General features: G+C 41.9%; 2 protein-coding genes and 1 long non-coding RNA gene across 5 annotated transcripts; 1 reads left to right on the forward strand and 2 right to left on the reverse strand.

The window, feature by feature from the left end:
- Positions 1-339: 339 nt before the first annotated feature.
- On the reverse strand, positions 340-5,384 carry angptl5 (angiopoietin-like 5). Its single transcript, XM_030437121.1, has 8 exons — positions 5,104-5,384; positions 4,287-4,458; positions 4,044-4,147; positions 3,856-3,949; positions 3,192-3,295; positions 2,991-3,111; positions 1,878-2,063; positions 340-1,778 (listed from the first exon to the last, which is right to left on the reverse strand). The coding sequence occupies exons 1-8, from the start codon at positions 5,158-5,160 to the stop codon at positions 1,459-1,461; spliced, it is 1,158 nt and encodes a 385-aa protein (XP_030292981.1). The 5' UTR covers positions 5,161-5,384; the 3' UTR covers positions 340-1,458.
- Positions 5,385-10,712: 5,328 nt separating this feature from the next.
- LOC115594259 (transcriptional coactivator YAP1-like) lies at positions 10,713-25,029 on the forward strand. 3 transcript variants are annotated; one of them, XM_030438209.1, is made up of 9 exons: positions 10,713-10,867; positions 11,325-11,559; positions 14,444-14,643; positions 15,299-15,453; positions 18,137-18,238; positions 18,489-18,592; positions 18,782-18,900; positions 19,262-19,362; positions 20,942-21,246. In XM_030438209.1, exons 2-9 carry the CDS (start codon positions 11,356-11,358, stop codon positions 21,121-21,123), a joined length of 1,167 nt encoding a protein of 388 aa, XP_030294069.1. In that variant the 5' UTR covers positions 10,713-10,867; positions 11,325-11,355; the 3' UTR covers positions 21,124-21,246. The 3 variants fall into 3 exon arrangements, with proteins under 3 accessions (XP_030294069.1, XP_030294068.1, XP_030294070.1); XM_030438208.1 differs by having other exon boundaries at positions 10,715-10,991; positions 20,942-25,029; XM_030438210.1 differs by lacking the exon at positions 18,137-18,238 and having other exon boundaries at positions 10,719-10,991.
- Positions 23,263-26,970, reverse strand: LOC115594261 (uncharacterized). Its single transcript, XR_003986445.1, has 2 exons — positions 26,817-26,970; positions 23,263-23,683 (listed from the first exon to the last, which is right to left on the reverse strand). It is a non-coding gene; the product is annotated as an uncharacterized LOC115594261 (long non-coding RNA).
- Between the last annotated feature and the right edge of the window lie 726 nt (positions 26,971-27,696).

A 27,696-nucleotide genomic window follows, 5' to 3' on the forward strand; every position in this document is an offset into this window, starting at 1 on the left:
TAGCAGCTCTCAGACGGCATTTTCTGAAACATCACAGACACGACTCTGCTGCACACACTTCTCGACAGCACCTCTTCAGTTCTTGGCTGATTAGCCGGGCTCTCTGTATGCTTTATGGTTGCAGACGTTAGCTTCAGGTGAAAGAAACTTAACGTGGTTCATAAATCGGAAGCAGATTTTACACACAGCGTCTGTCTTGTCCACTTCCTGCTTCCCAGCTAGTTCAGAAAATCTGAAATATGCGCAGATGTCTAATTTTATAATACTGGATGTGTTTGATCTGGATGGGATGTGATGATTTCTGCCTCAGCGATATCATAAAGCACGAAAGCAACGTTGCAACATCATTTTACATCTTTATTGTCCGGCCGAGGCCAGAAAATCAATTTCTAATACAACAAACTTTTGCGTATGTGAGATTTTGACATTGACATTGACATTTTTCTCATATAAATTTTACTTAAAGCAACATTATGTAACATTTTTACCTTCAAATAACAGCTTCAAGATCAATTTGAAGGTACCGTGTCTTGTAACAGGGTGAATGGTGTCTCTATCACTTGTTTCTGCACTGGTAACTTCACTGAGAGGGTCGAATCTCAGTGTTACATACATGTTAACTTCAAGATACAGGTATGCAAAACCTGTATGTTTTGCATGCAAAACACAACATTGTTATGATATAACAGAGTTTCGTTTGTAGTGACATTACCTGTGAAAAATTGTTACAGACCTGGGATTAGTTTTTAAGACAGTGGTGTTGCTCTCCAAATCTCACAAAATGCCAATTTCTACATAACGTTTCTTATACATGGAGCCCTTCGGGTGTCCCCTGGAGGCTGCAGTGCTAACTACAGTCAGAAGATGACATTTTTGAATAGATCAAATCACATTTCAAAAATGACAGCAGTTCTTGGAGTCTCACTTGTAGAGGAGCGAACAATGTAACCCCCTTACATTGTTCGCTGTAGGGGTGCTCTGATCTAAACATTTCCACCCCTGGAGAGCATAAATGGAAATGGGACATTTCATGGCACTCTTGATAATATATAATAATAGTACTGTGCAAAAAGAACATTTTAGTGTGGCTGATGCAGCAGAGGAGGGTTTAAAAGGTGAAAAATATGTTTCTTTTGTCTCAGCCTGAATTTCGTTTAGATTCCACGAGGGCTCAGGACTGCTCACTGTGAGCTTCACCACTTTGCGTAATTTTGCAACTCTGAAGACTTTGCTCAAGGGAATAACCTGACATAACATGACAAAAATGACTTCACAATTATTACAATATGTTACAATGTGTTCACTTTTACTACTATTTTGATGACTCTGGTGTTTTTGGTCAAGATAAAACTATTCCTGTTCCCTTCCTGTTTTATTTAAACTTCATGGTGTACAAGGATGCAGTGCAACTTATACAATGTGTGCTTTCCTCTTTCACCCTCAGTTCCTCCTCCTCCGTCAATTATTGGTCGCAATCCTCCTGATCTTCATCGTGACAGACTTGATGGTGTGAGGGACCCCGTTCTGTCTCCAGGTGTCCCACAGGATGTGCATCCTCTGTCCGCGGTTCTGCTCTGGATCCTCAGGTGAGCCGTTGAGGTTCGCCAGGCCGCACTGGTTGAACCACCATCCCGTCTGGTTGTGCTGGGCGCTGCAGCTCTCCACCGTGCGGTTGTTGATGGAGCAGGAGGGATTGCAGCCGTCGTTGTCCACATCTGAGGCACTGAACGGAGCCGTGTCCTGGTTCTGCTCCTGCTCGTAGCCACGAAATGCATCACCTGGACAAACACACAGACAGGCAATTTTCATTTGAATTTGCTCTGTGTGGAATATCTTTAATGTAATGTGCGCAAACGTCTCGATTTGTTTCATCTTACCTGCACTGCCTGCATATCTGCCCAGGTGTATACTGAAGAATTGGGTTTCACTGTCCAGGCGGAAATCGTCGTATGACGCATAAGAGGTGACGTCATCGGTGGAGACCAGAGCCATGTGAAGCTGGAACCGAGTATCTTTCTGGTTCACTATATGAAACACTTTCTTCAGACCCAACCAGTGCTCACCTAAAGTCACAAACACACACACACACACACACACACACACACACACACATAAGTAGACATAGACCACCACTGACCTTTGGTTTCACACCGGACACGAATGGGCGGGTGGGTGAGAGTCCAGTGCTCGGTTAATGGAACCCTCCATCCCCAGCCTCCACGCTATGCAGACTTAGCCGGCCTTTGTACCACATCACCTGAATTCCAAGACGATTCCGTTGCTACAGGAACCAACAATAACCTCAGAGCGAGCAAGCCACGGAACAAAAATGGAAAGTTACCCTAGCCTGTAAACAAGCCACCAGTTGTTACCTTTCGTTTTGCAGAGAAAATGTGCAAATGTACAAAACCCTTCCCCCCCACTTCCTCCTACGCCACTATATTGCAGGGGCACCCTCGCTGCAATCGTTTTTCCCCCCATGGCAGAATGATACTGGTTGAAGTGAGACCATCCTTCAGCGCTGTGGAGAAAGGTCTGGCTATGTGAGACCCGTTTCAACATGATAAATGCCCCACGTTCCGTAGAGGAATTATTTTCCCCGGTCTGGTATGGACTTTGACCTTGACTGGGCTGCACAGAGACCTCTCCTCAGCCCCATCTATCTATAGGATGAATTGTCTGGAGACTGTGAGTCAACGTCAGTGATGGAACCTCGCTAATGCTCCTGCCGCTGAATCGGAACAAATCACCGCAGCCAGACTCCAAACTCTCATCTGAAGTCTTCTGAGAATATTTATGAGGTGTTCAACAACCACAAATGGGTGTGATACATTGGGTCGCGTATGTGCTGATGTTCATCGTACAGTCGGTCGGTGTGCAGTCAACTGGCACACCTGGAATACATTAGCTGTTGTTCCTAACACCTAAACCTCCCCCCTAGTGACAGTTTTAAAGCTTGAAACAGGAAAACATGTCTGACTTCATACAACCTGGAAGGTGTCCAAAGCCATCGACATAATCAGCCCAGGGTCGTTTGAAGTCAGTCAGTCCATCGGTCCTCCGCTGGATCACCGTCCATCCGCCTCCCATGTAGTCCATCTCGCAGAAAACCTGCAGCACACGTCATGTTTTGATGGTGACGCAGACGTTCGAGTGACCGGGACCGCAGGTGGCTGAATTTATTGCCGTACCTCAAACGAAGAGTCTGTGTTCTCTGGGTGGACGATGTAAATACCACTGGGGATCTTGGGGACGACCGACACAAGATTATCTTTGATGTCGCTGCAGTCTCGTCCTAGTCGAAACAGACAAGTTCTCTTTCGTCATTGAGAAGAAAAATAACCTTCACCGGTGCAGCTACTGTCATTTAGGACAAAGGAATGACTCTGCATAACTAGGCACATAATTTATCTCTCCACCTGCCCACAGTGGGTTAAAAAACTGTGTTTCACTGGCAGAACAGGAACAAAGAGAATTAACACACTGGAAAATAAGAAGACAAATATTGAAATATGTATTTTCAATAATTTCTTTATACAGTGAAAGTATATTAAAATCAATTAAAATTATTTTATGCAAAAGATATATGTTTAAAATTATATAAATTAAATGAAAATGCTTATAATTTTTATTCATATTTATCTTATTTATATTCACAAATTTGTATTTGTTTATTCACTCTTTGTTTATTCTTTTACATTTACATTTTCCTTCGTATTTTTTACACGTTCATTCTTTGTGTGTTTTTTTTGGGCACTCCTATGACTCCATAGAATGGATGTTGTTTCATCATCATGTGTGTGTGCGTGTGTGTGTGTGTGTGTGTGTGTGTGTGTGTGTGTGTGTGTGTGTTACCGTGGGATTGCACTGGCTTGATGGAGTACATCTCAGTGTTGCCTCTATGAACCTCGGAGCTGAGCGTCTGCACTTTGGTCATCAGCTCCGTGACCTGGGAACATGACACTACTGTACATGCAGCCGGCCAATCGCAGGCTCAGGAAACTTTGTTACTAGGAGCGCAAGAGGAAGAACTCCACTTTTACCTGACTGCTGAGGATGTCCAGGGCTCTCTGCTGCTCCTCCATCACATCCCTCATCAGCTTCCGGGTGCTGCGTCCAAACGCCAACAGGGACTGCTGCAACTGGCCTAAAGACACACACACACACACACACACACACACACACACACACACACACACACACACACACACACACACACACATTCTGAACAACAGATGCTGATGACAAAGGTAACAATCACACCAGGAAAGAGGGGGAAGTATTACCACAGACTGACTGCTTCTCATCTCGTAGCAGCTTGACGGTGACGTCACACGGGATGGAGCACGTGTCCCGACCTTTGAACCCTCCAAGAGGTTTCTGGCCTTTGACTGGAGCGTCAGAGAAGTCTTCATTCACTATTTCTGATTGGTTAAAATCAGCGCTGCTTCCTGTGTCCTGAGAATCAAGATGAAACTGTAGTGAGAATCCACAGGTGTACGTCTGCACTTGTTGTTCAACTATTCTGGGATTTTTGACCTCCGGCACTTCACAGAGTGAGACACAAAGTCCTGACCAGCCTCTGTAGCTGATTCTGAACTCCCTGAACAGGTGAGGACACATGAGAAAAATTCAATCTCTTCTGGATCAACAAGGTTTTCGGTTGGATGGCTGCGATCAACACAGCACAACTTCAATATCCTCTCCTCAGATCCTGCAAATGTTTTGAGATCGGCGAAAGAAACTTAAGTGCATTTACTCAAGTATTTCTATTTGATGCCACCTTCTCCTTCTGCTGCATGACATGTCAGAGGGAAATACTGTACTTTTTACTGCACTACACTCATCAGACATCTGTAATCATTGCCTTATTTTTCAAATATTTTGTCCATTCTTTCTTGAAGCAATTTACTCCACAGGCATATGCAAAAACAATACAAAATTGAATGATGCAGCTGTTTTCTAGTTTTCCTTTCACATGGAGAAGCTCCCTGACAACTATCCCACTCGCAACGTCCCCACACGGAATCTGCTGATAGGCGTCTGAGTGACATGACAGATGACTAGAGTTGTAAACGTTTACAACATGCATATCATACATACTGTGGAGGAGAGCAGATGAGGCAAAAGCAGCAGGAGGACAGTTGTTGTCCACATCATGTCAGAGTCGTCCTACGGTGGTTATTTCCTTCCAGGAGTGATTGGGGGGGGGGGGGGGGCTGAACTCCGTCCACTGCGTCACCGGCAGCCACGCGTTCATTGAAGCTTTATTTTTCCACAGAGTCTGCTCCTTCCCCTCACATGTCTATCCTTACCCTCCGGTCTGCGTCTGCTCCCTCGTCTCAGTTGTCACACTTTTTCTCCCTGCTGCCTCTCTGACTGCCTCCACCTCCATCCGTCACTCCCACTTTTTCTTGCAATTTCCCATGACAACATCCCCCGAGAGAGGAGGGAGATATTGTAAAAGTGTCTCGGTGATATAAGTCTGGATATGTTTCTGACTGGCAGCAGAATGTGCTGATTCCAGGTTTGTGGCGAGGAGTGATTACCTCCCCCCTCAGAGTGTATATTACCAGGCATTGTTATTTTACTGGTTATATCCTGCCACCACCATGAGAACCAGATGTGGAGAAGGTAAATGGGCAGCTTGTTTTAATGCAGGACTACTTTCTCCCTGCTGGTGTCTGTGCGTGGGAGCAGCAGCTGAAGGTAGGGTGCAGATGCAGCAGGGTGTCTCTGCTTCTTGCGCTCGTATTCCAGAGCCTCTGTTACATCCCCTGACCACTGACTCATGCATCTGAAAGCAGCCTCCCACAGGGTCAGACCAATTACTCCTGTTAACTGGCCAGTCAAGCAGTGAGCGGTGTAAAACGATACAGGGCAACAGCACATTCCAGTCGGGGTCCAGCTGGAGCCGGCCGGTCTTGTCACTTCCCTGGAAAACTTTGCTGCGAGAGCCAAAGATTCACTGTTGTTCTGAACCTGTGTGCATTTACAGCCATGGTCAGTGAGAGGAATGTGGAAAACCTGGTGCCGCCGCCTCAGGGCCCCCCACATCTGTCCTATGTTACATACTCTTGTAAAGCAGTCTATGCATGTGAATGACAGATTATGTCTGCCAGAGAACGTGCAGGCCAGACCGTGATAACTCTTAATCAAATGCTCCACCTGTGTTGTAAAACAAGATACAGTACATTAAAGATATCATCTGCATGCATTCAAATGTCTAAAAATAGGACCATTTTATTGAATTGTGCCTTTAAGTTTTTCCAAAAATGTTCAAACCCGGAAAATTCATACATTTATTTGAGGTAATGATGCATTTCAGAGTCAGAGAGTAGGTAAAAGAAGTTGTCGAAAGTGACTAAAAATGGCGTGAACATTACATCAATCACCCCTCGCAACTGACATCTTTTGTTTTGACTGGGAGACAGCTATAGACAGAAATCACATACTGTGCATTTAGAAACAGTTTGATGGTTTGAAGGAATGGTTCGACACTGGTTCGCTTTCTTCTGAGAGCATCAATTCCACTCTCATGTCTGCGCGCTAGATATGAAGCCAGTTAGGAAGCAGTGAGCTTAGCTTAGCATTAGGAGTAGAAGCAGGGCGAAACGGCTAGCAAGGCTCCTTAGCGAACCAGATCTGCCAACCAGCTGCTCTTAAAGGGGCTCTATGTAACAATTTACTGTTTTCTTTATGAATTCATCCTCTTGTATCGGCCTTATGTGAGCGGACGGTCATGTGAGGTAAAAATTAGACCTTCCCGTTTCTCTTCATGTTGCCTTTACAAGCGCATGGACGTTAAAAGTTGTTTAATGCTGTTGGACTGTGGGTTTCTTTGTGAAGGACTCGGGTCAGATTTTCCACAACATTCCAAAGGATGCAAGTTTATGTGTGTTTCCCAGCACCTAATGATCACTTTTTTGTTTAGGTGTAAAACCTAAAACCTTGGACAGAACCGGGTTAGCTGTTCTCTGTTTCCAGTCTTCATGCTAAGCTAAGCTAATCAACTGCTCGCCGTAGCTTCGTAGTCAACGGAGTGGCAATGGGAGCAGATAAGACTGTTTTCCGAAATGTTAAAGGCTGAACCAGAGAGCCTGGCTCTTTACAAGGGTAACGAAATCCACCTACCAGCAGCTTTAAAGCTCACTAATTACACCCGTTGCATCTGGTTTGTTCCGGCACATAACTCCCCCAAAAAAAACACAGCTTGTTATTACTTTTTGGTGTGAGGGATACACGTCGATGGGTTTCAACAAAGGTCGGCTTTCAGATTCTCAATATGCCACATACGACCATTCACCTGGCACAAATAACATTACCAACGGAATACCTTGTGTACAGATTTAAATGTGAAGTGGATAATTTGTAAAGATTTGAAAACACTTCCTTACCCGTGCTGGTAAAAAGACTTGCAAATGTTATGTTGAAAGGAATGATAGATGGCAATCAAGAAAATGGCTAACTGATGATATTTATTTTTGCCTTCTTTCTCTCCAGATGTTCATTTGTGATGTAGTGGGATTGAGTGATTCCTCATACGTTTGTGCATATATGTATTTACATGGATGCTGTGATGATGTGGCCACTGTGTGCTGTACTTGTTTTTGTTCATGTTGAAAATCATACTAATAAATGTTTTGGAGAAAAAACAAATGGGTCCTGAAATTGAGTCCTGAAAGAGGTGAACGAAACAGATCTGAGAGATTAAAATGACCTCAACAGGGGCCAAATTTGAACATTAATGGCAATAAAACCCAGAAAAATACAAAATAATTAGTTGGCTAATACGAAATACTGTATTTCATAAAATGCTGATGAAAACGTGTTGGCTGAATTTTTATGAACGTCGCCTGTCAGGCCAAATTAAAGTGTTGGCTGTGTCTGCTGGTGCCATCAAAGTACAGATTAAACAAGCAAAGAAATGGGCGGCTGTGGCTCAGGGGGTAGAGCCAGCGTCTTGTTATTGGAAGATTGCTGGTTCAGTTCCCCTGGTCTGTATGTCAAAGTGTCCTCGGGCAAGATGCTGAACCACAATCTGCTCCTGATTTGCTGTTTGGCACCTTGCATGACAGCCATCAGTGTATGAATTTATGTATGAATTACTGTAAGTCACTTTGGACAAAAGGGTCTGATAAATGCCCTAAATGTAAATGCACGTTAATTATTGGGATTCAGGGGTAGAAAGATAGAACTGGAATAGCTGTTTCCTGTAAACTAAGTTGAATAACCGTTGGCTGTAGCTTTATACTTCACAGACAGTTTTACTTTAGGCAAATGTGTGTGTTTCCAAAATGGCAAACTATTCCTTTAATAATCAAGCACTAAAGCCCAACAATAGTCATGTTTATTTATTTATTTTTTTTATGTTTGTTCTTTCCTTCATTAGTGTGTTTTTGTACTGTACTCCTCAGTGCCCTCCTAATTTAATATTTAATACCGCTTGGTCATTCGCTTTGTTTGCAGTGTGAATAGACTCCTGATCCGTTCCCTGTGCCTCGCTGATTTAAGAAACAGCAGCGTGGAGGTGATTTAGTTATGAAAAGCATCAGAACAAGTGAAAGTAAAATATAACAAAATATGTTACAGGTGTGAAGGTGTGACAGTGCCATCTACTGCACTTTGGTTTGCATTACATTGCAAATGCGTCTGGGTCGACCTTTGGCCTGTTGTCGGAGTGAATTTGACTTCTCAGCACACAGAAACATTGAATAATTTGGATATTGTCACACACTGGACTTCACGTATAAACAAAACACATCATGCAGTGCAACTCCTTTTAATCAGACTCAATAAGTAACATAACACTTTCTGATGCTCAAGAGTTCTAGCTAAAAATCTATTTTCCTCGTAGACTTCAGCTCACTAAACATGAAAACTGTTCAAGTAATTACATACACACACAAATTCTATATATTGTGTACATATCTTAACAAAACAACTGGTTAAGTCTGAAAAAAAGGATCTTAATACACTATAAAATGACCTATGGCTTTAGGTGTATATGTAGACTTCCTCAGACATAATTATTTGTTCTTGGATCATATGGTAATAATAGAATATGTGCTGTATGAACATCACAGGTGTACTGTTTGAGGCAATAACAAGCGTCAGGTGATAAAACGTGAAACTTTTGGAGCTTCGCCATCTCTCGCAACTCTCAGGCCGATGCTTCAGAAAGTGGGAAGGGCTGCTGGAAATCTCTGCTGCCCTTTTCTTCACCCTCAAACTTATGCAATTCCGTCATTGATGCAGACAGGAAGCGGTCCCAGAGCTGCATCAGTCACACTCCGGTGAACTTCACCAGAGGAAGTGGAGGAGTGCAGATCTGTGCGAGTCTGATCCAGGAACGATTCAAATACACCAAACAAATAAATAAATAATACATTTTGACTTGAAGAAGAAACGTGTGTGTTGTAATGTGTTGAACATGACAACATGACAAACCATCATCACAGAGTAAACGTCAAAAAAGGTTATTGGTGCGTTTATCGTTGATGTTTTATCACGTACACATGAGCACACAGATGTTATTTGCAAAGAATAGAATAAACAAACAAACAAACAAACAAATAAATAAGCTGCTGTGAGGCTAAATGCTCTTTTAATATGTTAGATCACTTATGACTGATTATTTATCATAATTATAGCATGGTGGGTGGAGTGACACTTTGTATTCAGGCAATCAGAGGAACAGTTTACCCAGAAATTTAAATTCGGTCATTATTGACTCACCCTCACTTCCAGATGGGGTGCACTGCTAACGCTTTTAGCTTTGCAGCTCCAGTGAATATTTTTGGCTTTAGAAATGTGTGAATAACATCTTTTATTATCTGTTTGGGATGTCTGGGCTTCTGGAGATTTAGATAACACTGTACACGCTGTTTGGAGCTATTTAATGTTAATTTCTTAAAAAAAAAATGTTTTTAAAAACTTAACAAAGTCCCTATTTGATTCTGTTGTTTAGGGGAACGCTGCGACGCTTTATTGCTGTGAAGCTCCAGAAATGTATAGTGGACCACCGATAATGACTGAATTTTCATTCTTTTGAAACTGCTCCTTTAAGTTTTGGCCCTCCAGTGAAAACTTTGGGCACTTGAAAATCACCGTCAAATCTATCATTTGTACTGTTGAATCAAACATCCGTGGATCATAATGACTGATCCAGTGACAGGCTTGTTCCCCACACGGTCGACAGTAACACGTTTCTTCTCCAACTCAATGTGTTGGCCAGCTGAGCTCCGGCTGCTCTTTGCGCATGTCTTCCACCAGAGGGCGCGACACTGCGGCTGCGCCGGCACGGACAGATAGGCTCCGGCTGGGTTGGCCTCATCAGGGGCGGATGTTTTCTCAGTGCAACTTCCCAATCCCCCCCACCTCCCCTCAGAAACACAGACCAGGCCCAGAGAGGGAAAGAAATGACTAGTTGTACATCTCTGTCTGCTCTCATGGTTTCCTGGAGAGAGAGAGAAAAAAAACTCACTTGAGTATAATATCGCCTCACATGTGCCTCATGGGCTGAGAGTGACTGGTCTGATGGGTGCAAAAAAAAAAATTAATCATGAGTGAATAAGTTGTCCTCTCAGTCTCGTGCTGATGGTGCGTGCGTGCGTGCGCGCACTGAAATATGTGCCCCTGTAACTGCGGCAGCTTTAAAGCCTGCAGCCCCGCCCCTCAGCAGTATCACATGAATCTGGACTGAGCGGAGTGGATGTGAAAAAAAAAAAAAAAAAAAAAGTTTGGAGGTCTCGCCGAAGTCACTTTTCCACTACCGCTCTCACATGTTGAAGTTTTTGTACCCCCCCTCCACCCCACTTGAGGAGGGATTTTGAGTCGAGAGTCTGGATCGGATAGCGGTGTCGGTGTGAGTGTTTCCCCGGCTGTGATTTCTCCAGTTTCTTTTTTTTTTTCTTCTTCTCCCTGCAGGAATACAGAGAGAGGGAGAGAGAGGGAGAGAGGGAGAGGGGAAACGGTCTGGCTGCTTGAAGGTATGTGGGAGGCATGTAACGTGTTGTGCGCCGCTCTGCTCGGCGATCCTCGCTTTTCTTTTTATTAATCGCTCTCCTTCGCCTTCTCCGCCCGGGGATCGCTTTTTGTTTTCCCAGCCGATTGACTTCCGAGATGTTACAGCTTCGAACAGACGCGCAAGGACACAAAAAGTTCAGACGGGGTGTGGGGAGGGGGGAGGGTGGGGGGCGAAAAGTGTAAACAAATCCGATCATAACTCCAGACGCGTCTGCTTTAACGGGGCCCTGGCGGTGCTTCTCCTGTTTCTCTCTCTTGTCTGTGATTGAACTTTATTATTTTTTTTTTCTCGACAGATTTTGTTGCGACACCAAAAACTTTGGCGACATGGACGCGCATCGCGGCGCGCCTCCGGCCGGGCAGCAGATCGTGCACGTCCGCGGGGACTCGCAGACGGAGCTGGAGGCCCTCTTCAGCGCCGTGATGAACCCCAGCAAGTCGGCCCGGCAGCCGTCCTCACTGCCCATGAGGATGAGGAAGCTGCCCGACTCCTTCTTCAGGCAGCCGGATTCCCGTGGCCACTCCAGACAAGTAACTAAAAGCTTATGGCTTAAAGAGCAAACCCATCATCACATACATGTGCACCCTGTCCTGCAACACACAGTGACAGAACAGGGCTGCAACAGACCATTATTATCAGCATGAATCGACTGTTTATGTCAGTTAAAAGTCTGAAAGTTGTGAAAAGTACTCATCACAACTTCCCTAAAAAGACTACTCCTCATTTACCATCATAAACTATAAGGTAAAGCAATAAATACTGGCATATAAGAAGCTGGAACCCTTAACGCTTAAAAAACATTGAAAAAACTATATATAATCATATTCTTGTTTATTAGTTGGAGGATGTTTTATCACTTCTACAGAGGAGAAGTTAACTCTGATACTGTTGGCAAGATTATCCTTGTTTGTCCTGTAGTGTTGATTAAGTTCAACAGGTTACAGGGATTCTTAATGTTTGAACCACATCTACAGACATGAGACAGATTCATGGTGGTCATCACATTAATCAATTAGATTTTATTTTGACAGATGCTGTGACATTATTCCTGATGAGTGTTAATGATCCATTTTGCCACCCCAGTTGAGTTATCTTTTAAACAATTAATTGACCAATTGTTGCAGCTCTATGATAGAGACGATTTGTAACGTAATCCGGCAAGGTGTTAAAAAAAAATTGCTCATCACAATTCCCTGGAGCACAAAGTGACATCTTCAAACTGCTCCTTTTGTCCAAAACCCAAAGAACCCTCATTTGGCATCATAAATGACAAAGAGAAGCAGCAAATGTTTCACATTTTTGATGAAAACTCATCAAATTATCAAAGTAGCTGTTGATACAGCTGCAGGATATAGCAGAATTATAGTATAGTTATTTTGCCAGATATTCCGATTTCAATTAGTGAGAATGGTCCTTTATGCAGCCCCAATTGAGATCAATTATCTAGACCAGCTAATCAATTAATTGACTAATTGGTGTAGCTCTATAACAGAGATCATATTTAATGTAATCTAACACTACCTGTTGCTTTTCATACATGAGAGAGACAAATATTAAAAAAGTCCTGTCACAATCAGTAATATCATCAATTAGCTAAGTGACATCAGACTTATTAAAGAGCAGTGCTGATGAGAGCTGAGGATTTTGTGAATTTCAATATCAGCTGATCTGCTAAATGTTGCAGCTCCGTAAAAAATAAATGATATGTGATGTTATCCGTCACAGTCTGTTGCAGCGTAAAGATGTTTCTCAGCAAAACGTTATCCACATCTCCCCGACATGAGAAGGACAAATGATCAGAAGCACTGATCCAATGAAGTCCTGAAAACGATCAGCAAATTCATCAATTGGTTAACTGACATTAATAGAGACCAGTGCTGGTTAGAGCTGGAACTACTGAATATTCTCACCATATGTTGAACCTGCGCATTATTTTCTTCAAAGTAGCATATATTGCAAATTTCCCACAGCCAGAGGTGAGGTCTTAAATGTGACATTTTATTTGACCAACAGCCAAAAGTGTTTGACTTACTGTCATGTATAAAAGTAAGAGCTGTCAAATACACACGTTGCAGAAGCTGAGAACAGTGTTTAATTTGTTGTTTTAAAACTAAGTAAAAACGATGGTTCTTCTTCTTACTTCTTAAAATATGATCTAGACGAAGACAGTTTCCTTTTCGAGCTTCTTAGCTGTGACAATTTACTGCCTCATATTGTCGTCGCAAGTTGAGTGATTTGGGGTTTGGCTGTCGAAGTCATCAGTTTGGGCTTGAGGAAAATGTGGTGGGCAGTTTTTTACTGACATTTTACAGACTAAACAACCAGTTTTGAAAATAATTGACAGTTACATCCCTGATCTGTGTGTCCTCAGTAAACACGAGTTTAGGGCAGTAATAGTTGCTTTACTGGATGCTTTTTTTTGTTTGTTTTTTTTTACATTTCTGTGGTCTCTTTTTTTTACCAATTACATTTATTAGCTGAGACTATAAAATATCTTGTTTTTTCCTCCATATTTTATTTATGAAGTCTTCATTTTTCACAACATATACCAGCGCACAGGAGAAAGAAAACAACAAAGAGCAGTGTATACAACAAAGCATGACAGACCAGACTGCCAGATCACACAAAAACTGTACATGTCAGCCCAAACAGTGAGTAATGAGAAAACAGTCCATTTGAATGAAAGCAGGTAAGATCATGAAAGCTCCAAGAAAGTGGCCCGAGAGCAGAGGTCCGGAAAGGTCGAGATGGAGAAACTCGGCACAGTAGAATCCAGTCTGACACAATTAGTTTCCAATGTTGACAGCTCTCCTTCTTAACATGTTCAATTAAGGGTCTCCAGACCTTTAGAGGTGAGCATCAGAGAGAGCATAGCAAATATATTCAAGGTACAAAGAGGAAACTGTGTCATTTAATCATTTTTAAAGCGAGGAGGTGGAGACGCTCTCTACACTCCCTCAGAAGCATATCCAAGCCTTTAAAAGTGAATCCAGGAGTTATTAAATGTTTAAGGTGCTTCTGCTTGAATTGGCATCAAGAAACGATCTCACTAGATGCAGTTAAAATAAAGACCCGGTGTTTAATGTGAGAGTCAATTCTCGTACTGATCGTGAGTGTGTCCAGGTGACATCTCTGGCTGGTCCTCTTGTAAACGATCAGTCAGATTTTCACTTTCACAGACATGGTTCAAGCATCATAATCCCTGTGATCTGACACTAGGGGACAATTGAACACAATCTTGCCAAACAGTATTAAAGTGAAATCTCCTCCGCAGAAGTTTAAAAAAAATATATATATATTTTAAAGTGAAGCCACCAGTTCCACACTTCTTCCTCTAATCCTGTATCTCACTCTGGTTTCCATCCAAACCTTTTCTCGTCACTGCAGTCGTTAACCGGCTTTGTTTCTCGCCAGGCCAGTTCGGATGGAGGCGTGTGCGGCTCCCTCACTCCTCATCACGTCCGCGCCCATTCCTCCCCTGCCTCCCTCCCAGTCAACTCCCTCTCCACTCAAGCGGCGGATGTAGCGGCGACGCCGATCATACCTGACGACGTGCCACTCCCCCACGGTTGGGAAATGGCCAAAACGCCTACCGGCCAGCGTTACTTCCTCAAGTAAGGTTTCACTCCCGCTTGTCAGTGTGTTTGATCTTCTGTGTCCCAAAGCTCAAAGTGATGTCTTCGGATTGCATGTTCAGTGTGACTGGTTGTCCAGAAATAATTTTTAAAAAAGGCTCAGTTAACATTCATATAAACAGAGAAAAGGAGCAGATCTTCACACGTAGAAAGCCAGATCAGCACATTTTCTGCATTTTTGCTTGACAAATAAGCTAATGCATCATTCAGACTATCAAAATTCATCCACCAGTCATTTTCTTTGCTTTCGTACTGGAGGCCTGTCCTCCTCTTACAGAAAACCGTAGACAGCACATCCTCCTGGAATGTTTTTCTAATGGGAGTAATAAAAGTAAAGGGGAACACGCAGCAGCGCAGATAAAACCAGGACTCAAACTAATCGGTTTCATGCAAACAGAAAATGATCCAACTAGTTTTGCAACCTGCACGGTTTCGGCCGGTTTTGATTTGTGAGAGCACCCGGCCTGACACACTCCTGTCAGAGGCCACCTGTGCGAGTGTAGCTGTGCATGCACATCTGGTCGTACAGGTAAAGCAGGTCTAAGGCAAAAAAAAAAAAAGTGCCTTCTTATCCATCAGGTTGCGGTGGTGTGACAGCTACAGATAAGTTTCGACTTGTTGTGTGTGTTCGCAGTCACCTGGATAAGACAACCACTTGGCACGACCCCCGACTCTCGCAGCTTCAGTCGGCTGCGGCTCAGCATCCCATCTCTGGCACTCCGGTCCACAGCCACTCCCTTAGCAACCCAGCACCCACCACGCAACCACAAAACATCAATCAAGAGACAGGTATCACTCTCGCTCCACCGTCGTCCCCCCCCTCCTTTCCCTCCCTGTTCACAATCCAGTTTCTTTATAAAGCACAGACCTGCTTTTCGTAGTTCAGCTCCATCAGTAGTGGGTCAGGTCTTTGCTGGGTGTGATTTTTCTACGGGATTCTCCTGTTTGGCCTCTGCGTCCATGGTTCTGAGGACTTTGGTGGGACTGATCACTCTCATCGATTAAAGTTCTCGAGAGTCTATGACGAAAACAGCCGTAAAAGGAGAGGCGCGGCTCAGGTTTCGAGATTTTAGTGAGACCGTCCCACCATACAGAGGGGATTCTCTTATATGGATGCACGTTTTATAGCTGTTGTGATAGGTGTTGCATTTTAAATGAATTTCACTCACATCCAATTTTAAAGGGTCGGTTTAACCAAATTACAAAAAAAAAATGTTTTACTTAAAGATACACTTTGTAGTATGTGTGATCAAAGAAAAAGAACAACAACACAATTCCATACTGTACTTACATGTGGCGGACCCCGCCACCTGTCTAGCTTCAAACAGTGTTCTGGGCCCCTTATCTCCTCTGCAGACAGCTTGTTTATTCATTTATGATAAAAATGAATACTGCTGGGGTTGTCTCATTAGGGTTGTAAATACTTAAATTCTGAGATTGAGTTTCTTCTACAGTACTGCACAGTGCACCTTGAAACTCTGCTTATAGAGAGCTAGGAAAACAAAGAAAGGAGACAAAGGTCCCTGGCCAGACTTTTTAGGAGGGCATATAAAGAATAAACTAGTGACAACCAGCTTAAAGGATGGGGTCACAATTTTTCTTTAAGGGTAACTTCACGTTAAAGTGAGTTTACAGGTCTGGGGGTGTAATACTGCATGTCTGAAAAAAGTAAAAAGTCTAAATCCTTTTGTGGCTCCAGAGGAAGCTGCATGTAGTAAATTTCCTCCAGTGCTGTCACCCAGTGGCGGAGTTTCATTGTGGGTAATGTAGGCGTCAGGTTGAAAAAGCAGTCCACTGGTTGAGCCTTACACTCATATAACACTGTTGGACTCATTATGGACGGTTAAAAAAAAACACATTTTTATTCCATGCTTTCTTCTTCCTTTTCAAAACCTGGTGCCTATATTACCCACAATGCAACTTCTCCAGTTATGAAGCATTTCATCAGATGACCATTGATTTAAAAATGTATCCTTTAAAAACCTGGGCCATATGGGTAATTCTCCTGTCAGTCCCACTCAGCAGTGGTGAATGACATTTTTATCCCTTGAGGCATTGAGAAGTGAGAAGCTAAAAAGCCAGAGATTTCCCTTAGGAATTGGTAGAGACCAAAAAGGCAGAGTTAAGAGATTACGGTAGCCAAAAACAAGACTGCAACTGAATGACTACTTAACTTCACATCTCCTTGATATGTAGCTGCTTGCTAACAAGTTTATAAGTTTTAACAACTTTGCAAGGTGTGTCAGTGTTATGTTTACTGCCCCCAGGTGGCCAAGGTGTCATTAAACGCAGCAGTTCATTAATTCAAAATAACTGAGACACAATGTGCTTGTGACTCTGGATAATCCACTGACCTCACTGTGAACACTTTTATCGGAAACTACTTTGTACTGAAGAAATAGTCCCAATGAGAACTAATGTGTTCAGTGGATTATCCGGAATAATTTACTGGATGTTGCCGCCTAACTTTTAGATTTTAGATTATTGTATTTTGGCTGAACAGACCCTTTAAGAATAAAACATTTCTCCTTTTCTTTTTCTTTTTTTTTACAAAGAACAACCTGAGAATGAACTGTGGTGTTTTACAATCTCCCAACAACTGCATTCAGACAAGAGCATAGACTACTATACTATCTACCCACTAACCTTCACTTCTATTCTTAAAACCTCTACAAACCAGATGCTGCACAGACATTAAAGGGACAGTTCACCCCAAAATCAAAAATGCATATTTTTCCTCTTACCTGTAAAGCTATTTATCCATCTTGATTGTTTTTTTCTGAGTTCTAGAGATACTAGCCCTCTCTTGAATATAGTGGTTCTTACAGGCACTCGGCTTGTGGTGCTCGAAGCGCCAAAACACACATTTGAAAACCTCAAGGGTGATGTCCAAGAAATCTTAACACAGATACTCAAGATAACCTAATAAGTTTCATGTAGGAACTGTTTTTATTTCTCCCAGTCTACATTGTGTCACCATGGGAAGGAAGCATGCAACCACGGTGAGAGGCTTGCTAACTAAGCTAGCTAACGTGGCAACTCAGCCGAGGAGGAAGATGTTAATGTTTACATCCCGATTGTTAATGAGCCTCTCATCCATTAGTTGATGCATGCTTCCGTCTTCCCATTGATTTGGTTGGTGAATGTGGTTTCTACATGAAAGTGCTCAGAACACGTCCTGTGGATTATCTTGGGCGACCAGGTTTTGATTTCTGGAAAGAGACATCCGGTTAAATTTCATCGAATTTGACTATATCTGAGCGAAGGCAGACATCTCCAAAACTCTGCAACTCAAATGAAAACTCTCTAGATGGACAAATAGCACTGCAGGTAAGAGGAAAAATGTGTATTGTGACTTTGGAGTTAACTCGCCCTTTAAAGGACGTGGGCCAGATTCAACTTTTTTTTTTTTACTCTCCATGCACTCCATCCACCATTTGCCTTCTCACTGTGTACTTTCGCTGCTGTTCAGGTCCACTGCCTGAAGGCTGGGAGCAGGCTGTGACTGCAGATGGAGAGGTGTACTACATCGATCACATAAATAAGACCACCGCATGGGTCGACCCGCGTCTAGGTAGCACACTATCAAATTTGTGTCTCCTGAATTGACAATTCTTGTTTGTCAATGAGAAACTTTTTTTTTTTTTTTTTTTTAATTCCATTGTCCACCATCACAAGTTGCTGCTTGGCAACGAAAATAAGAAAGATCGCAAAGTTTGGACAAGTTTTCCTCATAAATATGTCATAGCTGTCATGTTTTGACCTCCATGGGAAGATTTACGTAGTAGTCAAAAAGTTGCTTTCCTATTGATCTTATGTTGCAGCCCAGAAGATGAACCCTGGCATCCTTGGCTTGGCACTGCAGCAGAGGCAGGAAAAGGAAAGGCTCCGGTGCAAACAAGGCCTCCCTCCGCAAATAACACTACAGGTCAGAGCTGGAACAAAATCAGACTTGGATGAACTTTTTTAAAATGTCTTGTGTTTCTGGTTGTATTATACAGACCTTCAATTAATATTCAATTGTAATTGAATTTTTTATTTTCGTGTCAACAAGGTTTGAGGTTTACAAGCAGTGTGTGTGTGTGTGTGTTTGTGTGTGCGTCGTCTTGTGTTGTAGGAGGCAGGAGGAAGGAACCAGATGCCCGGCGGGATGGACCATGACAGGAACGCGCAGACACTCGTCCCGTCTCTGGATGTCAGGATCAGAGCCTCCAACCACGAACCCACACTCAATGGGTGAGTTCATGGTTCATGTTATTGTTATGCGCTGTAGATATTCTTTACAGAGTTGTCGTTATTAAGGGACAAAAGTGGGGAAATAATTAATAACCATAAGTCTGTTAAGTGAGTCTCCTTTTGCATAAATGCAATATTTTTGGTTTAATCAGGGTATTAAAAAATGACCTCAGCAGTGTTTCCAGAAGAAATGTCCCAGTGACTCAATCTCTCAATCCCTCTTTCTAAAAAAAAAAAACCCATTTTCATCAAGGCTTCTGTCAGTTCAGTGACTCTGCAGAATCTCTGCTGGTCATTCCAGTTGTTAAACAGAAGACGATCAGATACAAAGGAATGTTTTTATGTGTGTGTTCCTGCACAGCGCTCACTCTCGCAACGAGAGCACTGACAGTGGTCTGAGCGTCAGCAGCTTACCCCGCACATCGGACCACATGTTGAGCTCTGTGGATCACATGGACACTGGTAAGAGACACACACACACACACACACACACACACACACACACACACACACACACACACACAACACACACACAAACACATACACACACAGAGTATATACACACATGCACACAACATAGTTAGAAAAGTAGCTCCTGGCTTTCCACATTGGCAAAACGGCTTTTGATTTTTGTTTTAAATTTTTTCAAAAGGTCATGTCTCCAAAGGTAAAAATACATATATTTATAATGGGGTATGAATATGTGTATTTTTACCTGATGATGAAGATGGTGTCCGGATGTGACACCTGTTGATCTGAATATACATTGCAACTGATATGGAGCATTTTTATTTTGGAAGCATTTGGAAAATTCAGCCATCATGCCATGGTGTTGGCTAATTGAGTTGTAATAAATTTAATTACGTATTTTAGAACTAAGAAATATAGAATGCTTAAGATTTGTTATGAACCTTTTGCACTGGCCTCCCGTAACTCGGAGAGAAAAACTGTTTCTTTTTGACAGCAACTATCCCAATGCAAAGTAGTTTGTTGATTTATTTTGGCAGGAAAGCGGTTTTAAAGGGCTTCCCAAATAGGTCAATAATAATAATAGTTTAAAAAGCAAAGAGGAGTGGCGCCAAAGTGAAGAAAATTTAATATGTTAATTATGTGCACAAAAAGGCTGAGACTGACAGTTACTTTGAATTGCAACATTTTCCTCAGGTAGCATCCAGATGATGCTGTGATTATTTATTTCCTGTGTATCCATCTGTTTTAGTTGTATTAAATGCACCACAAGGACATTTTAAATGCTCATAACACGTCTCAATTTAATAGTAATGCCATAATATGATCCACAAAAGCAAACAAGACCATCAGTGGGAAGACTGGCCACGTCTGTATAATTATTATTGTTAATCGTAATGCCTTTCTGTGGGGCAGATTCTAATTTATCAGGGTCATAAAGTCATAACATTTCTATGGCAGAGTGATGAGGGTTTATTTAGGAGTCTCATAGCCTGAGGAAAGAAGCTGCTCTGTAATCTGGTGGTGCAGTCAACTCTAAAACAAAGTTGACTGTGTTTTGGCCATCGTCATAGTAGAGATATTGATTTAACAAGCCACAAACAGATACATCACCTCATCCCCAGTGATCCTGCAAACAGCTGTTTGAAAATGAACAATAGTATTAAAAATATGTTGTTTCTCGCCTTTACTCGTCCTCAAATCAAATCAGGAACCAGATCAGGATCTTTACCACAGCAATGTGATGGTGGTAGAACTGTAGTACTGTACTGTACATGTAGTAGCTGTAAAAAGAAATTGTGCATTCAGCAACTCCCCTCCATGTGTCTTTGTATTAGTTTATTTTTGCACAAAGACAAAGATGCAGCAGAGGGAAAACATGAATTGTGTATTTTATTCACACCATTTGTGTGACAGAACCTTTACACACACTGATCCAGGTGCAGCTGTTTGCAAGAATCCCTTATTTTGTGCAAAATGCTTATCCAAATGCCCAAATTTCTCCCTGCTGAATGCTGATATTTAAATCTTCCACACAACTGAGTCATTTGATCTACTTTTTTGACTTCTTCAGGCGACTCTGGCGAGACCTCCTCGATGACCTTACAGGAGTCTATGCCCGTGCTCCCGATGTCTGAGGGCGAGGAGCTAATGCCCAGCATCCCTGAGGGTCTCAGTTCAGACCTTCTGATGGACATGGAGACCGTTCTCTCCGGGTCGCACATGGACAGAGACAGCCTGCTCACCTGGCTATAGACACATCCGGCCGCCGCCCACAAAATATGGTTTGACAGCAAATCTTCATTACGTGAATGAGAATTCTGGAGAATCTGGTACAGAGCGACATTGCTGAGAGAATATGCCACTGTTGTGTGATGGATCCCTAACACTACTCGCACCCCGAGGAAAGAAAAAAAAAACCCTGACGCTCACAGATGGTGGTAAGCTGCTGGTATTCTCTGGTCTTTCGGGCCTGGTGTTACACAGATGCATGACGGAGCATCCATGTTTAAGAAACACTCCTTTCCTGTTAGTCATCGGCCTCAGATGTAACTCCCCACAACTCTGGTAAAAGCTCATTTTAGAGCACAGATTTATTTTATTATCCCCGCTTGGGTGAAACTGTTTTGCGGCAAAGTTTTGAAACACATTATCAAGTCAGTAAAGCGTGCATGTAGCAGAAAGACATAAATAATAAATGAAAAAAAGTTGCTCTGACGATATATAACAATAATTGAAAATATCATATACATTTTACTTAACATAGCTTGCGGGAGCAACGTGTAGTGCTACTACCTCTAAGCAGCTTGTAATTTGTGATTTTACTGCTCACAGCTGTCCAAAACGTTTTTCTCAAGAGCCGACAGAACTAAGAGCAAGAGATCAATTTAACACTACATTGGTTCCAAAAAAGGAAAAGGAGCCCCCACTGCCGCCTCTACACAGAAGGACATCTGGGGGGGGGGGGGGGGGGGAACGCACCCTTGTGGTGAGCCGGCAGAGGATGAAGAACACTAACAAAAGTCCCATTTAATTTTAGAACACAAGCCAAAAAACAGTATTAAAACCCGTCTGTGTGGAGGACCGTGGGGCTGCTCGAAAACCAAGATTTGAATGTCTGAGGTGTTTTTTTGTTGTTGTTTGCTTTAAAGTTAAGGAGGATGGGCTCCATCTTTGAACTAATCAAAGCCTGACGAAAGACTTCAGAGAAATAAAGGGCTTACAGTAGAAGAGTCTCAACTTTGGGCACTAAGAATTACAATCAAGTGTTGTTTTTAAGAGCTGGAACATGCAGAGGATGTGGACGTGTTCAGTAGAATGCAATCCAACACAATATTGGGGTTTCCCCCCCAGGAGGAAACACTGATCCTGGCACATGTGACCAATTTAGTTAGTGGATGAAGTCCTAACACACCATATGATATCACCTTTTAATGGGTGAAAAAGCACGTTTTACTTTATAAAAGTCTGTTAATTTTAAAGTCCCCCACCGGTAAAACACATGCGCTTCTTCTCGTTCCTACAGTTGAGTGTTTGGGCTTCACTGTGTGGAAGCAGGTTTGAAGCTAGAAGGCTGTTTTCACGTTCATCACCGAAAGTGTTAATCTTGTCTGAGCTAACAGGAAAAATCTGAGCCCAGTTTTCAGCACACACAAGTGCGATGTGGAAACTTGAAGCCTCCAGTGCACATACACTGAGAATGGACTGTAAAGTGAAGCAGGAGACATCTCCCATGAAGTATTTGCGTGTATTTGCGTAATCATCTTTTTTTTTGTTTGTGTAATGAGGGAGAAGAGGTAGATGTGATTTAAGGCTTTCAAACAAGATAACACAACTTTTCGTGGGTAGGAAACCATATCAGAAACAAGTTATTAGTCAGATTTCCAGTGTTATAGACATGCTAAAAAAAAACTTGTCTGGAGAGGATGTTTAAAAAGCATTTGCCAACCTCCAGGAAACCCCCGCGCCAGCCTTGCTGTAAAATCACCTTTTACTAAAGCAACAGTGTCTTGTCAACATCTTGTAAACGGGTGGATGGTGTCTCTGTCTCAGCCCCCCCCCCATCACTTGTTTCTGCACTATGTAACTTCAATGAGAGGGGTAGGATCACAGCGTCGCACACATACAACTTTTCAACACATAACATTGTTATAATGTACTGAGTTGTGTTTGTAGTTGGCCACCTACATTACGTCTGGGATTTGTCGTCATGACAGTGATGTTACGCGAATGTGGGGGGCGCCAAATTGGACAAAAAAACTGCCCATTTCCTCTTAATTCAAGTTAACACTTGTCTTTCTGTTTGTGCTTCAGTTGTGTTGGATTGCATTGCATCGTACACGGTTTCAGTCGTTTTGTCCACTACAGCATTGAATATAAGCTTGAGAGAGGTAGTATTTATTGGAGATTTGTTTTATTGGATTGCGTTATATTGTACAGTTGTAATGTTTATTGTCCCTCCCCTCCCTTGTTTAAAAAAAAAAAGATGCCACGCAGATGCCATCGAGGCCCTGGATGGACTTTAGCCCTTACTGCTCAGTGCTGATACATCTCTCTCCTAGTGGATCTGAATCATAAAGAAATATTCATATTGGCTTCACACAGTCTTATTCTTTCAGTGGCATCTTAGGTTTTTTCCCACAGAAAGACGTGCAACCAGTAGCTTTTTCAGCCATTTTTTTAAAAGTTTAAGCTCCACAGCTACAAATCATCTGTGCTTGATGCTTTTGCTGACCGAATGCGTCCACTCCAGAATGTAGCTTTTCAGGCGCAGCTTTCTCACCATTTTCAGGCATCCATTGTCTTCCATTCATTTCTGAAAAAAAATAAAATAAAAAGTCGATTAGCAGACTCTTGAAACTTATATCATCAGCGATTTGATCTGAGCAGTCTACGCTGCACTGCCCCACAATGACGAAGCATTCTTGACGTTCACTGCGACCAATCGCTTCTTGCTTTGAAAGGGTTCTGTGGCACCTCTGTGTTGTCCTGGACGCCATTTGTTTGTTAATCTTAGCAGAACAGCAGTATTTCCTTCATCACCATAGATACCATGTGTGTACAACCACATTATCATCAAGAGAAATATAAATGGCCATTGATACAGCACAACATTATAGTCATCTTATCCTGATATTCTTTTTTTTTTTTATTTTAACCCATATAGACAACCAATTCAGTATTTTTCTAAAACACAGTAAACTTAAATCTCCCACACCTCTTAATATATATTCATGAATAACCCTATGTAAATTCAAAGTCGATCCACGGTAATGAAGTTTCAAGATCCTGCTAATAGATTTTCACATTGTGTGGACATGTATGGATTAGAGGCATGGAGCTCTGGGAAAAAACGCATTCAAATGACTAAAAGCAGAGCAGCGTTGATTTCCAAACACTTAGCGGGGATGTATCATGTATGTGATTTGTTGTAAATACACTAAAACATGCATGAACACTGGTGTAATCCTTCTTTTATAAGTGTCAGTGCCATTTAGATACCAGTTTGCTTCCACTCCGTAGAGCTATCGTTTCCTCCAGCTGCGTACTCAGCAACATACTAATTGCGGATGCTGTGTTCTTGGTGTATTTTGTTCTAACTGCAAGTGTTATCTGGTGCTCTCGTACAGAAGGCAGTTGTCAATAAGGGCGAGCTTTTTAAACTCTCCTTGTTTCGTTGAACTATATAATAAGTATATAACCCGTTTGTTTTTGTTGTTTTTTTTTATGCGCTGGGTTGTTTCTGCAGTGTGTTTATATTTTACCTTGAATGGAAGCTGTTTTTTGGTGAATTATTGGTGAGAGCGTTTCTTCTAACCAGCTTCGTTGATTTTTTTTTTTTTTTTTTTTTTTTATAGAGAAATAAGTCAAGACTTCATTCACAACATCCCCAAATAAAGAGCCGCGGGCCTGTACTGTTCATACACACAATGCAACACACTACCTAGCCTATTATTTATCTTAGCATGCATGACACTTGCTATGTATGTTACATATAATGTTTTATTATCCTATTTACAGAGTTTGGAGGCAATCAGACTTGTTTTGTACCTATTCTTTTTTTTTTATGCATGTGCTTTATATAAATATATTTCTTCTTACTCTCACTGTAATCATTTTAAAGGAGTTTCTGTTTAATAAACTTTTAAATACACCTGGCAAGTGGCAGTTATATAGTGATGTGTTTTGTGTGGATTGTCAGTGGCATGGTTGTAAATGTATACCTCTGTTTTTATTGGATGACAGGAGTTGATTGTGTTCGGATTTCTGTTTCTACTTAATATGTTCAGGGTGTAGCGCTTAGCTTTAAGTCGACTTGCAATTTTTATAGTGCTTTTCCAGTCTACTGACAGCTCACATTCACACACACATTCGTACACTGATGGCAGAGGCTGCCATGCAAGATGCCAACCTGCTCATCAGGAGCAATTTGGGGCTCAGTATCTTGCTCAAGGATACTTTGACTTGTAGTCAGGGGAGCTGGGGAAATCTAACCAGTGACATTCCGATTACTGGAAAAGACCCGCTCTACAGCCGGCTTTACTGAATGAGATTTGTGTTGGTTTTTTTTTCTACGGGGTCGTTCACTGCCACCTTACCCAGAATTCAGAACTTTCCATCGTTCATCTCGTGGATTTTCCAGAAGATCAATCAAATTAAAACTTCTATTAAACTCACGAGACCTTGAAAAATCCTATCGCTGTACAGCAGATACGTTTTTTACTTATGAATCTGTGAATTTTGGCCCTCTGAGCCAACTTTCATAATTTTTGCGAGTATTTGTATGTGCCTCAACAATTGCTTATTTTTCAGTAAATTGGGTGTTACATAAAGACATAAACCATTGAAGTCAAGACAGTACCCATATGCATTTTTATAAAATAAAACCATTGAATGTGATATTGCAGCTTGCAATACATACAGGAAATATATTTTGAGAAGATATAACGATAATATCATTATTGTGAATTATGTTTGCCGCAATAATCAAGAAGTGAAAATGTGAACTGCTACAGTGAAGATTTTTTATTTAAATAGAGTGTAAATAACATTGTTTCAAATTAATTTGGGATCTCGGGGCTTCCTGAGACTTTTGAGCTTTTGGGGGTCATTAAATGTTCATTTTTGGTCAACTAGTGCAGTGCCCGTAAGAAAAGTGTATTCCTATAAAAAAGTGGGAGGTTAAGCAGCTTTTTCATGGATGGCCAAATGAGGCTGTGTTTGAAGGTGGGACGTCAGGGATATTTAGGTTTGTTGTGAAATCTGATATTCCAGGGTGTAATTGGCTGTTTTTGACTATTTTTGATTTCGCCCTTATATTTCATCTTAAAAGCTATTTACTTGGTGTCATTATTTTCAGCACAACCTCACATGTGTGACTGTACAGTTATTTTTTTTATTTTGACATACTGTATTAACACAATGGACCTAAAATCACAAAAAAAAACGTGAAATCCGAGTAGAAAAAGTTAGATTTTTTTACTGTGAAAACCACATATGTTTAACAAACCATTTTTTTTTTTTTTAAATTGTTTTACTTATAATGCAAATATAAATTGTTGTTTATCTAAATGTGTGCATACATTTAAAAAAATTTACAAAGTTATATGTAACTATTTACATTTAAATGCAGGCAATGCTCAGGTCTGCCTGTGCTCCTTCCAGCTGAATGACGAGTTGCACTGCCTGCTCCACATTCAGCTTCTCCTCTATTCTGACTCATTAAACAAAAAAACGACTCCACTACTCACTAAACACACTACACCAAACACTACATAACACACTAACTACACACTCCAAACACGCCAAATGTCACAAATCTCTCAACTCTCACACACACCGACCGTCGTTGCATGTCAATCATCCGCCTAGGTCCCTCCCACAACTTCCTGTTCCTCAACAACCAAACTTGCTGCTTGGACACTTTTGTGACAAAAGCCCGTTTTTACCGTTTCTTCCTGCACCAGACACAAAGCAAACGTGACGGCGATGTTTGCGAAAAAGCGTGGCGGACATAGGTCCGGTTTTGGACGTGCCGATGCTTCCGGTCCGTCGCTTCGGGACAACTGTATCCGTCTGCAGCCTGCAAGAGAGGGGCGTAACCTGTAGTGGGCGTAACCTGTAGTTACGTCACAGCTACAGGTTACGCCCACTATGCACGCTTCTTAAAGGGACATGAGCCTAAATAGGTACTACTACAGTTTGACCACGGTCCAGCGGCACAAACGTCAATGTCTACGCAATCTTTGCCCTATAATAGATGTAGTCTTTCTATTGTTTATTTGTTTTAGTGGTAAACGAGTAAAAAGGCACTTAAGACACTGTCAGAGACCAGAATTCATGAGTAAATGGATTAATTGAATAAATATATCAATGTCATTGCTTGTGTGGGTGTGAGTAAGATAGCGAAACATTTATGTGTTAAAAACAACGTGTGAATTAAAATCGTATGTGTTAAGCATGTGTGTACATTTATTTGAACAGTTCCTTATTGCAGAGGGCGACAGCTGATGGTATGACTGACTTTTTTGCCATTCTTCTTGGCCATTTGTATGGCCAGTCTGCAGCAGCTGTAATGCTGAGTGGAGGGGTTGAGTGGAATCCTGATAAATCAGGAAAGCCCTTTTTTTATTGTCACCTGTATGAGTCCTGGAGTTTAAGTTGTTTTTGTCCAGTGATCTTGTTGGCCAGGGGACTTATTTAGAAGGCATACGCCACTCTCTTCGCACACCGTGGGATTTATAAAAAGAGAAGTTGACGGGAAAATGTGCGGTCCTCCACGCAAACTCTGACCCATGCGTAGGCACATAACTGGGGTAAGGAGAAGCG

The sequence above is a fragment of the Sparus aurata genome, chromosome 13 (genome assembly GCF_900880675.1).
Source record: "Sparus aurata chromosome 13, fSpaAur1.1, whole genome shotgun sequence".
NCBI classification, from domain to species: Eukaryota; Metazoa; Chordata; class Actinopteri; order Spariformes; family Sparidae; genus Sparus; species Sparus aurata.

What these genes read in the sequence shown, in the direction of transcription:
- angptl5 (XM_030437121.1), bottom strand. Translation starts at nt 5,160, where the DNA reads ATGATGTGGACAACAACTGTCCTCCTGCTGCTTTTGCCTCATCTGCTC. An exon ending in CTCATCTGCTCTCCTCCACA is followed by an intron (nt 4,459 to 5,103) that starts GTATGTATGATA and finishes CTTGATTCTCAG; the next exon opens with GACACAGGAAGCAGCGCTGA. An exon ending in CAGATATGCAGGCAGTGCAG is followed by an intron (nt 1,779 to 1,877) that starts GTAAGATGAAAC and finishes GTGTTTGTCCAG; the next exon opens with GTGATGCATTTCGTGGCTAC.
- LOC115594259 (XM_030438209.1), top strand. Translation starts at nt 11,356, where the DNA reads ATGGACGCGCATCGCGGCGCGCCTCCGGCCGGGCAGCAGATCGTGCAC. An exon ending in AAACATCAATCAAGAGACAG is followed by an intron (nt 15,454 to 18,136) that starts GTATCACTCTCG and finishes GCTGCTGTTCAG; the next exon opens with GTCCACTGCCTGAAGGCTGG. An exon ending in TGTGGATCACATGGACACTG is followed by an intron (nt 19,363 to 20,941) that starts GTAAGAGACACA and finishes TGACTTCTTCAG; the next exon opens with GCGACTCTGGCGAGACCTCC.